At 41.8% G+C, this 13,598-nt stretch overlaps 1 protein-coding gene across 13 annotated transcripts in view; it reads right to left on the reverse strand.

Moving 5' to 3' along the window:
- The window catches only part of BNC2 (basonuclin zinc finger protein 2), a 411,375-nt gene extending 400,777 nt beyond the window's left edge, over positions 1–10,598 (reverse strand). For 10 of the 13 annotated variants that reach the window (XM_058565842.1, XM_058565840.1, XM_058565839.1 and 7 more), the window contains exon 1: positions 10,112–10,383. In XM_058565842.1, coding sequence (XP_058421825.1) covers positions 10,112–10,363 — 252 coding nt within the window. In that variant the 5' untranslated portion in view covers positions 10,364–10,383. Of the gene's footprint in view, positions 1–10,111; positions 10,384–10,412 lie in introns of those variants that run through there. The other 3 variants (XM_058565847.1, XM_058565843.1, XM_058565844.1) reach the window with 3 other exon arrangements.
- Positions 10,599–13,598: the final 3,000 nt, after the last annotated feature.

A 13,598-nucleotide genomic window follows, 5' to 3' on the forward strand; every position in this document is an offset into this window, starting at 1 on the left:
AAATGACATATTTCTTGTCCCTTGGAATACCACCAAGAGTTTTTTACCCAAACAATAGATGTACTTTCTTAATATAGCCTTTACTCTTCTGAGGATCACATAAATGTGAATTTTAAAAGTAAACTGCTAAGGGCAACAAAAGAAAGAATAGACAAATAGAACACCATCAAACTGAAAAGCTTCTCTACAGCCAAGGAAGAATCAGAGTGAAAAAGCAACCTACTGAATGGGAGAAAATACTCACAAACCATATTTCTGATAAGGGGTTAATTTCCAGAATATATGAAGAACTTTTACAACTCAACAAAAAAACAAATAACCCAATTAAAAAGTGGGCAAAGGGCTTGAATAGACATTTCTCCAAGGAAGATATACAAATGGCCAACAGGTACACAAAAAGGTTGCTCAACATAACTAATCATGAGGGAAATACAAATCAAAACCACAATGAGATGACACATCACATCTGTTAGAAAGGCCACTATTAAAAACAACAAAATAAAAACAAAATAACAAGTGTTGTCAAGGATGTAAAGAAATTTGTGCACTGTTGATGGGAATGTAAAATGGGGCAGCAGCTAAGGAAAACTGTATGGATGTTCCTCAAAAAATTAAAAACAGAATTACTATCTGATCCAGCAACCCTATTCCCGGGCATATAGACTCAAAAGAATTGAAAGCAGAATCCTGCAGAGTTATCTGCACATCCATGCTCACTGCAGCATTATTCCAATAGCCAAGAGGTGGACTCAATCTAAATGTCCATCTACAAATGAATGGGTAAAGAAAATGTGATATATAAATACAACGAAATATTATTCAGCCTTAAAAAAAGAAGGAAATCCTGTCATGTGCTACAACATGGATGAACCTCGAGGACATTATGCTAAGTGAAATAAGTCAGTTACAGAAGGACAAATATTGCATGACTTACATGAAGTCTTTAAAGTAGTCAAACTCTTAGAAAGTAGAATGGTGGTTGCCAGGGACTTGAGAAGGAAAAGGGGAGTTGTTGTTCAATAGGTATAGAGTTTCAGTTTTGCAAGATGAAAAATTTCTAGAGATCTGTTGCACAAGATGCAGTTAACACTTCTGTACCATACACTTAAAAATGATTAAGTTGTTAAATTTTATGTTATGTGTTTTTTACCATAACAAAAAAAAAAAATTAAGTAAACTGCTAAGGAACCAAGAAAAGCTAAAATAGGGGCCAACCCAGTGGCAGTGGTTAAGTTCGCAGACTCCACTTCAGCAGCCCAGGGTTCACAGGTTTGGATCCTAGGTGCGGACCTATGTACTGCTTATCAAGCCATGCTGTGGCAGCGTCCCACAAATAAAGTAGATGAAGATGGGCAGAGATGTTAGCCCAGGGCCACTCTTCCTCACCAAAAGGAGGAGGATTGGCAACAGATGTTAGCTCAGGGCTAATCTTCCTCACCAAAAAAAAAAAAAAAGGGAAAGAAAGAAAAAAAAAAAAGAATAGCTAAAATAATCTTTAAAAGAGGAACAAAGTTGGAAGAGTCACACTTCTCAGTTGCAAACTTAATGTAAAGCTACAGTAATCAAGACAGTGTGGTACTTACACAGGGACAGATCAACGGAACCAAATGGAGAGTCCAGAAATGAAACCTAACGTTTGTGGTCGAATGATTTTCCACAAAGGTACTAGGATAATTCAATGGGAAAAGAACTGTCTTTTCAACAAATGGTGCTGGGAACAACTGAATATCCACACTCAAAAGAATGAAGTTGGACTCCTACTTCATATTATACACAAAAGTTAACCCAAATGGATCAAAGACTTAAATGTAAGAGCTCAAACTATAAGACTCTTAGAAGAAAACACAGGGGTAAATCTTCTGACCTTGGGTTAGACAATGGTCTCTTAGCACATCAAAAGCACAAACAACAAAAGAAAAAATTAAGAAGTTGGACTTTACCAAAATTTAAAGCTTCCATGCTTCAAAAGACAGCATCAAAAACTAAAAAGACCACACCCACAGAATGGGAGAAAATATTTGAAACTCTTATATCTAATAAAGGACTTGTGTCCAGAATATATAAAGAGCTCTTACAACTCAATAATAAAAAAATAGTAATAAGCTAAATGAAAAACAGGTAAAGGATTGAACTGACATTTCTCTGTTATACTGAGGAAGATATACAAATGGCCAATAAGCACATGAAAAGATGCAATTAGCCATTAGGGAAATGATTAGCCATCAGGGAAATGCAAATCAAAACCACTTCACATCCACCAGGATGGTTAAAATTAAAAGACAGATGCTAACAAGTTTGGAGAGGATGTGGAGAGACTAGAAAAGTCTCACACTGTTGGTAGGAACGTAAAATGGTGCAGCTGCCTTGGAAAATGAATTGGCAGTTCCTCAAAAGGTTAAAGATAGCTGCCATATGACTCAGCAATTCCACTTCTAGGTATATACCCAACAAAAATGAAAACAAAACACTTGTACACGAATGTTCATAACAGTGTTATTCATAATAACCAAAAAGTAGAAACAACCCAAATGTCCATCATCAGATGAACAGATAAATAAAAGGTGCTATATCCATACAATGGAATATTATTAACTGTACATTTTAAATAGATGAATTGTATGGTATGTGAATTATATTTCAATATAGCTATTAAAAATAGTAAACTGCTATGATTATATAGTCCTATCACATAATACATAAAGTGTTCCAATTGGAAAGAAACTTAGAAATTACCAAACTCACTTGTTTTACAAATGATGAAATGGAGGTTCTCAAATCTAGGTGGAATAGAACGGGGCCTATCTCCAAACCCAGTCCCAGGGCTGTTCTCACTCTGGAGTGGACAGTGGTACAACTGCCTCCCAAGGCGTGGCCAGTGAACTGCACTGAGATACTGACTGCATGAAGAATAGGGGCAGGATTCCTATCAAGAGTAGCTCCTGCCATGTATTCCTTTTAATTACCACATGGCACTGGCCTATTTTCTAGGATTTTCTTGGGGGGTGGGGGGGCTATAACGATAGCCTCAAAAGTGCTCTTCCCTCTTCTACTTCTCCCAACACAAACCATAAGGAATGGGAACAGGACTATTAGAAGAGGGAAAGTCAACATACCCTTGCCTTGTCTGTGGGAAGGCCACCAGGTCACCTCAGATCATCTAGAGAGATTCACCTTATTATCTATACAGAATTTCCACCCAATGACCAAGAGACTAGGACGTGGCCCTAAGCTGGCTGGGCACTTAGCTGTCAATGACTGAATATGTTTCCCTGCAGGGGAACATCCCACAGGAAGGAAGGAGTATGAAAAACAGCTCATCTCTCTTCCCTGAAACAAAGATAACTTAACCTATTAATACATTTACAAGACACCATGAAAAGCTTACCAGAGAAGGCTTCAAATACTACTATTAAAAAGCTAGGCTTGGCTAAAACAGGTAGGGTCAAGTAAAAATTATAAATCACTTTACAGGGATTTGGTAATAAATCATTAATATATTTGCAAAGTTAATGGAGAGCTCCAAAAGAGTCTGGTAAACTGACAAAAATTATTTAATTAGAAAGACAAAAATATTTTATTTGCCCTTCGTAAGAAAGATTTCCCTAGTTAAAAAAAACAATAAATGAACTTTTGGGTAAAGAGAGATGAAACTATTATAATTTACCATTTGCTATTCAAATGTTTTGAGAATTTTTAAAAAGCAATTCGATGAATCTTCTAAGATGTTGAAGTAATATTTTCCAATCCGCAAATATTTGTCTTTATTATGATCTGAAAATGATCCGAGGATCATTTTTTTCCTTTACTTTGAGGCAACAAGGCAAATGCATTTCTAAATTTCAAGCAATAATACCAGGCTATGCCAGAGGGAAATCAAAAAGGGAATACAGTAGCACAGGAAAATTAACAGGCCACAGTACTTTTACACCAATTTTAAGACATACATAGGACAACTATGAAATATCTCAATTCTTTTCTAGATATGTAAGAATTAAGATAAATTGCTAATAGATCCATATACATCCATATACGTGATTCAGTGAGTATAAAAAAAAAGTTACAATACACTCCAGAATCACCAGAAATATCACTTTTGTCCTCCAAAAGAATAAAAAATGAAAATAAGACTTTTCATTGCTGTCAAACTTATTCAATTTTCCCCTCAAATGAAGTTTAGATGAAAACAATGTGACTGACAAGCTCCACACAGGCAGATCTTGGCAGCCCTCAGCTCTGTCTATCTCCTTGGCCTGTTAAGCAAAATTCCTTCACAAACTGTTGGTCTTTGCAATCACTCCTACAAAGCTCATTACTGCCAGCGTCGGCCTATCCCCCATGTCGTGCATTTATCCCTGGGATGCATATCAACATGTGGCACATGTCGTTGACATGCAGAGAAGAGCTGCACCCCAGGACAGCAGCACGCACGACAATAGTGTCGACGCTTACTTCTTTATGGTTGCTGGGATGTAACCGAGAAATCTAATAACTGTGACAGTGGGGCCTTTCGGTTTTTCCTTGCCTTTCCAGACAGTGAAGCTGCACAGACACTAATGAAAGGTTAAATGAATAGGAATAGTTGACAAGAGGTACAATAAAGAAGGAGCTTGGTAATCCACAGACACTGAGCAGAGATCCTTGGCTCAAGCAGAGAAAGGACAGCACATCGTCGAGTCACAATATTTAAAACAGCTTGCTATACACAGAGGCTTTTGTGTCTGGGTACACGTCTGGCTTTGGACTGGAAAAAAAAAAAAGAGATACTGAAAAGGAATTTCAGCATGGGGCACTTTGGCAAATGTAAGGTCATAATAAGAGAAAAATGTTTTGTGTGGGTTGTTACATCTTTGTACTAAACACAAAAAAGCAGGGACTATGCACTCATGAACCACAAGTTCCAAGACAATACTGTACATTTTGACAACTATTAAATACTGTATCTAGAGGGCTGCCTGGATGCAATTCCCAGTGGTAAGATATACATGCAATGACTCATTTAGCAATTCCACCTTCTGCCTTCCTTGTAGAAGAATTCCTGATACTCATCTTAGAGGTTTATGGTCAATTTCTATTCTTTAGTTAACCTGATGTTACAAATACCACCAAAACTCTCAAGCCATCTTCCACTCATTGCAAAACTTCCCAGCAGTTTACTGTAAGGAAACTGAACTTACCATGCGAGCAATGTGAAAAGTACAAGGCAAACTTTTTGTAATTTCAAGTGACTTGCAATAGTGAAATGTCCTCAATTAGAATTCTTAATTACTGAATTTATTTTTTTTTAGTGCCCTTCTCATTACACCTTAAGGAAGACTGTATTCCTTGGGGAACTGATTTTAAATTATAATAGCAAGACTACTTAAATGACCAAGAAAAAAATGCTCCAGAATGTCAACGGAAAAATAAAGCAGAAAGAAAAAAAAATTGACATTTTTTTTTTTTTAGGTCAGATATTTTTTAGGTATAGATTTTTCTTAAAAGAAAACAAGTTATGACTCTGCTTGGCAAAACCTTAAAAAATGATATATCTGTAAAATCGTTCCTATGCATATGCATAAGTTAGAATATAGGTTCACAATAAATGGTAAAAGCGTAGTGAGAACATGTTTTAAAACAAGGGAGCCTCTTTGAACAGCCAAATTAAATTATAGCTGAACTCTTGCGTGTACTGAGGGTTCTAATAAGCAACAAATAAAGACTTTTATTGGCTAGCGACATAATGAGAGTTACTGTGCAAGAGATTAGAAAAAGACAAATCTGGGTAGCTTATCTCACTGGATTACACTATTTACTTAAATGGTAAATAAGTTTGTCCAAAGTGATGCTACTAAAAACTAGTATATAAATATTAAAGAGCAATTACGATCAATGGCTCTTTAATGTAAACATATCACATATTTTAGTGGAAAGACTGATAAATATGAAATTAAACAAAAAATATTGAATTTAATACCACAAGTTCTATTCCTTTAAATTTAACCTATTTATTGATTCCTAATCTATCAGTTTTATAAATGGCTTACTATTTATGTTTATAACACGAAGCATGTATTTTAAAGGCGTTTTCTCTCCAGAGTACAGCGGCTGCATGTAGAACTACTTCAAAACCATGATTTAAAGAAACAAGGTTGTCCTTAGTGAACTGAAAGAAGGTAGCCCCTCCTCAGCGATTGGTAGGAAGTTACTTCTAATAGAACTTGGAAGGTTGGCCTCCTAACAGAACTCCTACAGCTGACAAAAGGAAAAACCGTTCTTAGCAAACCAAAACAGCTTTTAAATGTATTTGTTGCATTTTGCTTGATCGTCAAATCATCTGCAAGGTAGAACCCTAGAAATCTTAGCTGACTACTTGACTGTTCCTGTAAGAAAGTTCTGTTGCTTCTATCACAGTTAAAAAAAAAAAAAAAAACCTACAATAGCCACCCCCATGCCTCAACACTAAGCCAGTATTCATTATCTACTCTTTTTCTGCAACATTCTGATTGCTGGACTGATTTTTTTTAAACCTTAAGTATATCTAATAAAATCTTGAGGCTCCCTCTAGCTCTTCAGAGAGGAGTTTACTAACCAATGAACCAATGATTCTATGTAATTCCCATCCAACAGGAAAGATCAGAGGAGGCTGCCTCCCCTCCACGCGAAATGCTGTTCTCAACTGTTTCTTGTAAGGATGTAGATGGTAAATGAGATCATCTGCAGGGGAATTCAGAAAGCACCACTCCTTATATCCACATCAAGTTAAGAATCTATTAATTGCTTTCCACCTAAGCTTTATACACAAAATTCTACAGCGAAACCTTAACCTGTCTAAATTATGTGTACATTCCCAACTTAGATTTATCCATCTTGCTAAAATTAATTTTAATCTCAAAAAACCAATAACAACAAGCGTGAATATCTACAGAAATTCAAACTTGCGATCTGGTCTCAGTTTTAAAAATCCATATTTCAATGCAGAATCTCAAAAATTAAAAAAAAATTTATTGACAGTCTGTGGCGTTTATATAAAACAAAGATGCTGATGGTAATTTGTAGAAAACATTTCCATGTACCATAATATTTATACACAACAATAGTAACGACTTTTTTATTGTTTAATCTTTTCTGCTATTCAGTATTGGATATTTTGGAATTGTAGTTATTTAGAAGACTATAAATAATATAGCTGAAGTATGCCATTGATATTTAGTCTATCTTATAGTAGCCATAAAGCTACACAGTCAGCTGGCAAATCATTTCAAACAAGTAAATATGAAAAATGCTAAATAGAACTCCTCATACTCACTAAGACCATCTTTCAAATACTTAAGGAATATTTAAAATGGTGTGAAAACTTAACTCTAAAATTAAATATAAAAGGAACTACTCACTTCAAGTCATAACCTATTTTGGACTCCCTTAATATAAGAAATATTCCCAGGAACAACAACAAAAAGAATAGTTCCCTCCACTCCCCAACCCCCGCCCCTTTTTGAGCCAGTGTCCAATTTCTTCTTCTCTGAACAGCTGTATTATCCAACTTAAGTTGCTCTGCTAATTTCAGTCCCACAAGGACTAACTTGGAAGGCAAAAAAATACAAGAAAAGATCAATTTGCTGGGAAAGATCAAATGAGAAAACTGTGGGGACAGCACCAGGTCAGCGTGTGGAGAACTAAGCAGACCTGTTCTTCATTAACTGCGGCTCTCTGGGGATGTCACACACTACCTGTCCGTGGGCTTTATTGAACCGCCTAACCCGCCTCTCTGTTCCATTCTTCTGGGCCCAAGTGAATCATATCCTGCTGCTGACAAGTTAGCAGGGGACTGCGGCTACAACATGAAAGTACTTTTCTTTCTTGTCTAAATCAGGCAGATTTTTGAAAAGACGACACAGCATTGACTCGTGACATGGCAAGATGAAACGAGAGGTCTGGGCCGGTCTTGGAGCTGTGCAGATAAAAGTAATCAAATGACACTCCTGGAATGCAAATTGGCATTCTTGACTGCAGCAATTGCACAACCATGAAACATCCCTGACAGCAAGCAAGATTAGGACAAAATGTTATGTAAAGCACTGAACTCAAAAACTCTCACTTGAAAATTCAAACTGTAACACTTACATTTTAATACAGCAATAGTCAGCTCTGCTTTTGTCTGCTTCTTTTTGTAATCACATATCCCTGGCTGGCAGATATCTCACATTTCAGGGAGAAAAAAAAAATCAGGTATTGGGAATGTACAACCGCTATTAATATTTTCTTAATATTTACTTTCAAAGATCACGTGAGGTTGGTTCTTTTTAAAGTTTTGCATGCAAACACCACCAAACTTAACATTCTCAAGGCAGGGGGAAAGACAATTTCAGACTTTTCTCACAAGATACTCAAACAAAGTTGACATTCAGGCTCAGTATTACTTCCCTCAGGTGAAGATACTCCTGTACTTGGCTAAAGTGATTGGCAATCTGGATTTTAAATACTCTGCTCTCCCGGAACAGAAAGAGTAGCTACAACTAAGAACTTCATTGAGCAGTTTAAATCAAACAGCTACAAATATAACGTAAAACACACATACCCTGTAAAGGTTCACAAGGGATTTTTGGGGTGATTCCAAAAGGTAAAGGAAGTTCTATTAACTTGTACAAAGTCTCACTCCTCTTGAGTACGTCTTCAGGTCAGATACACTAAGTAATAGTGCCAGAAATAAATTCCCCTACTTAAAGCATGTATGTGTGTGCACAGTTACATCTGAAACTGCAGAAGACAAAGCAGTGGATGACAAATGGACTTAGCCACTGTTCAAAGTGATCAGTATTTGGGAATAGATGTGTAGACAAATAGTATATAGGCTGGGGGAAACGGGAAGAAAAATAATACCTACAACCGGCTCTTACAGTGTTCTTGTGTAAAATGCCGCTAGAAGAAAAACTCCCAAGCGCTAAACAGATATATTTAATATTTTGTTTTGACGCCTCCACTTAAACACAGGTTCCAACCACTGCAACTCTGCACAAAGTACATAAAAAATAATAAAACAGGCCACTTTTTGCCACTTTAATCCTGGGTACACAGGATAATTTTATGATGTCTTTTGTACATCAGTTTTACAACAGCTTGACTCTAGGGTAAATGGGAACCACCATAAATCGCACGCTGCTTTCAAAACCACTTTAATTTCTGTCAGCGTTACTGTAACCACAGTCTTGGGCGCACGGTTTTTTTGTTTTTTTTTTTTTTGTGCCTGCATTTGACAGTCGCATCTCCTACACTCCAGTCATGACTTTGATCACTGAAACAAGAGATGTCACATTAGGGGGAAGGGAAGAGGAAAAAAAATGCCAACCCGCTATCTCCTTTTTTCTTACATATTCCATCTACATGCGGAACACAGCAGATCAGATCCCCAAGTGGGGGTAGCAATAGCATTGGGTGGAAGCAAACTAAAAGGAAGGGAGTGGTCCAGCCCCATTTCTAACAAATCACTTCCCCGAAAGCGGACAGAGCGCTCATCCCCAGCGAACTAATTGCACGCTGCCTCGCTGCAGAGAAGCCGCTTCCAGTGGCGCGGCTGTGCTGGAATCTCGCTTCGCAAAGCCTTCCCATCTCCTCCACCACTTGCGCTTGGAACTTTTTTTTTAAATCTCAGCCTCACTTGACAGAGAATTTCATCTCGTTTTTTTTTTTATTTTTATTTTGCCCCCTCCCAGAGCCCCCAATGCCACCGTGCAGTCAATGTGTAAGTAAAACAAACTGGCTCCTTTAGAATTGCACCTCGAAATCGCTCTCTCTAGGGTTTATTTTCCTGCCCTGCGTCTTGCACATTCTTTAGCAAACCTCCAGGAGCACTTCCTACATTTTCTTCATTTACAAAGGAAGCTTTCCCGAACGTGCGGGAGAGGGGAGAGGGAGAGCGAAGGTGCCGGGCGCGGGCGGCCGTGTCCCCGCCGCGCGGCGCACCAGCGCGCCCCGGCGCCCACGCCCCGCCGCCGCTCCCTCACTCGCGGGCAAGTTTTAAAAGTTATCGTGGGTCCAAAACACCTTCCACTCCGCCCTGAGCTCCCTCCAGCGCTCCATTCATCCCCGCCTGCCTCCCACCCCGGCCCGTCCCCACTCCCTGGAGCCTCCCGCTCACCTTTCCTCGGCAGCCGCGAGAGGGGGCGACCTTCACGGGGCCCCCGCACTCACACCTCCCTCCCACCTGGAGCTCTCCTCGGAAACTTGGGCCAAGTTTAGGGAAGGTTTCGGGAGGCCAGCAGGGGCCAAGTTGGACTGGGGGGCTCCTCTCCTGCCCGCCCTCCTCACCGCCGCGCTCCACCTCCCGCCGCTGGATGGAGGAAAACAGGGCCCCCGGGCGGCCCCGGGGGCACGCGGGCGCGGGGCTCATTGCCTCCGAAGTCTAGAATAAAAAGGAAAGGAGGGTGGAAACTTCTTACCATCTCTGCATGCTGGTTGTCAAGTGCAGCCCCCGCCTCTTGGTCTCCTCTTAGCGGCCGCGCCTGGACCAGCCCCTCGGCCGCCTCTCGCTCTTTCTGTCTCGGCCTTTCTTTCCCTCCCCCTCCCGATTTCCTCCGGGCCGCCGCTCTCGCCGCCTCCGCCTCTCCCCGCCCGCCCGCCCGCGCGCGCCCTCGCCGCGGCCCCTCGGCGCTCAGGTGACTGATTTACACCCGCGCCCAGGGTCGCCCTCGCTTCCCTACTCGGAGCCTGCGGAGTTCCCCCGGCTCCTCGCGACAAAAAAAAGGAACGGACTGTCCCGGGAGGGGGCTGTTGCGGAAGGGCGGGCGGGGGGGGGGGGATCGGCGACCGAGGTGACCCAGGGCGGATTTGCAAGCCCCACAAGTTTCTCCTCTGTCTGCAAAACTGTCGGGACTACAATGTTGCTTCCCTTTTGCAAAACCAAAGTAGGTTAGTCTTGTTGTTTGTCCTCCGATTTCTCGGGGTTTCGGGAAGAAGGATGTGTATTTCTCCCTCCCCCCGCCCTGTTACTTTTTTCCCCCCTGCTCTTGCTGGGGATGGAAAAACAACTTTGGCGCCCCCCGGGGGGTGCGGGCGTGGAGGTGGAGGTGGCCGGCTAGCACCCAGCTGTCAAAAAAGGGAGAGAGCGAGGAGGCGAGGCTGCGAAACGCCGAGGAAAGGGCGCGAACTTTATTCCGACTGCAGCAAACCGCGGCGTCGCTTTCCTTTTCGGGCACTCGCCCGGCTCCGTGCCCTGTGACCAGTTCCTCCTCCCGAGCCGCCGCCGCCCCCTCCTCCTTTCCCCTTCCCCTTCGCCTGCTCCCCGGGGCCCGGCGCCCCTCGCCCCAGTCCGCCCAGGTGCCCCGCGCGCCCCCGGGGAGAAGGCGAGGGAAGCGGCGGAAACCCCAGGGGACAGAAACTCGGGACGAGAACGTGCCGGGCGAAAAGGCAACAAGTTGCGCGCAGCTGGAGGAAAAAAGTTTTTGGTGGCGGCGTGCTTAGTGCCGGCCCAGACGCCGGCTTGCGGCGAGGGCTTCCTTCCCCTTCCCCGGGTCTGGGCCGCGGGCCTCGGGCTGGAGACGCCGGCAGAGAGGAAGGGGGCTGCCGTCTCCGCGGGGGAAGACCAGTCACATCTGTGGGTGACACTCAGCCGACTCGATCGCCCTGCCCCGGAGACGCAAAAACGCAGGCGTCAGGCTCAGCGCGCACACGCCTGCGGCTGAAGGACTTTTCTTAAATGCAGGCAAAACACACTACTGGGCCGAAAGAATGGGGGTGGGGGAGGTTTAATCACCATCATCTTCTTAAGGTGCACTTTGTGCCAAAAACATCTCCGCGTTGGGCAGATTTATCATAGTTAGAGCAAACTTACTGCTTATCTGACGGGAGGAAGGCACAGGTTTCAAGCGTACTCCCTGAGCACTTGGAAATCAGAATCGGCGAAGGCGAAGACTTGCTTGGCGGAACAACAGGTTTGCTTACCGGTTACTACTGAAAAGAGAGAATCATTCCTCCGTCCTTTCTCTCTTTGAAGCAGAGGGAGAGAGAAACTGCTAGATTGCATTCAGAGGTCAGAATTAAATTCCTTTGGAAAGATGCAGCCTTGGAATTACGTAGTTTTCTTTGATGTACAGTCTGGTCTTAAGTTTATTATAAATTTTCACAATAATTAAAAATTTTCGGGAGCCGTGACGGGAGACTGTGGCCCAAGTAGCCACAGCTGTTCTGAAAATGTGATTAGGCTTATTCACATGGATCCAGCTTTTTAACAGTGAGGCCACCGCACCTGCAGTTCTGTGTACTGATTGGGTCCAAATTCCTGACCAAATTTTTAGGCCCTTTCAAAGCAGATTTCAAGTCACTTGTGCGTTTGTGCATTCTCTGCATCATCTGGTCGAAAGGTTTGTCTGGTAAACACTTCTACCATATTATTTATAGTAAATACCTTAGAGTTCTAGGCACATGGTTCATTGGGAGGTTTCTAGTAGGAGACAGAAGATTACTTCTCTCACTACAGCATAAATCAAAGTATAGACTAGCTATCTAATGACTACCCATGTATATATGAATGCATGTTATCTAAGAAGGCTTATCTTTAAATGATTTGATTAAGGTGTGGAGCATGTACCTTATTCTGTAAACATAACTAACATCATCTTATAGTTTGTAGAAACTGATTACACAAGGGATAATGATGACCAAATGTGCATTCTGAGCAACTGAGGATCATCACAAGAATTCTCCAGAAATGAGCCAAGTTCCATTGTGTTTTCCTGTATCTCCGAGAGATGAGAAAAGCTAGTTGCTAATTTCAGAGTCATTACCCATACAAATCCATTCACACACTTACCGCTTTGGACAAGTGACAGACCAGCAATTGCCAAACAATTGTATTCACACAGTGCATTTTTGGCTGCGCACCTACACTGGCCAACAAGCAGAAGTTATTTCGCATCAAGCAACCTGTAATTTACATTCCCCTGATTGGTTCCAGATCTGTCTGTTTTTGATGTTAGCATACAAACAATTTATGTGAGGCAAGATGTGTCTATTTGGGGTCCGGTGCTTTTCTGGAGAGTCATCATTATAAAGATGGGGAATGTGTTGGCTGGAGAGCAGCCCTCGGAGAAGGTGGAAGAATTTACAGAAGCCAACCCTAGCAGATAAGAGAATTCCACAATCTTTGATTTCCTCCAGTGGGTTTGTATGGCAATTCGAATAAAACCTTAAGTCCTTTTTGTGTCCTGTAAAACTTGAATGATCTACACCTGCCTGACTCAACTGTTGTTTTCCATTTTTCATTCCCCTTGTGGACGACACTAAAGTCACACTGGCTGTCTTTCCATTCCTCTCCCTTGCCAAGCTCCTTCCTGCTCTTTGCCCGCGCTGTTCTCTCTACCTGGAATATTCTCCCCCATTTTCCAATGGATATCAGTCACGTCTCATCTCTAACTTCTCCTCTTCAGACTCCAAGTAGATCTTTGCTCACTACCTGAAACACCCCTCACACTTTCTCTCATTATTTTCTTTATATCCCTGAGCAATATCTGAAATTGTTTTGTTTGTGTGCTTATTATCTTTCTTCAATTAAAATGTAAGCTCCGCGGGGGCAATGGCTGTATCCGTCTTGTTCGATTATATACCCTCAGTCCATAAAACAGTGCCAG

This window comes from Diceros bicornis, chromosome 22, assembly GCF_020826845.1.
Source record: "Diceros bicornis minor isolate mBicDic1 chromosome 22, mDicBic1.mat.cur, whole genome shotgun sequence".
Classification (NCBI taxonomy): Eukaryota; Metazoa; Chordata; class Mammalia; order Perissodactyla; family Rhinocerotidae; genus Diceros; species Diceros bicornis.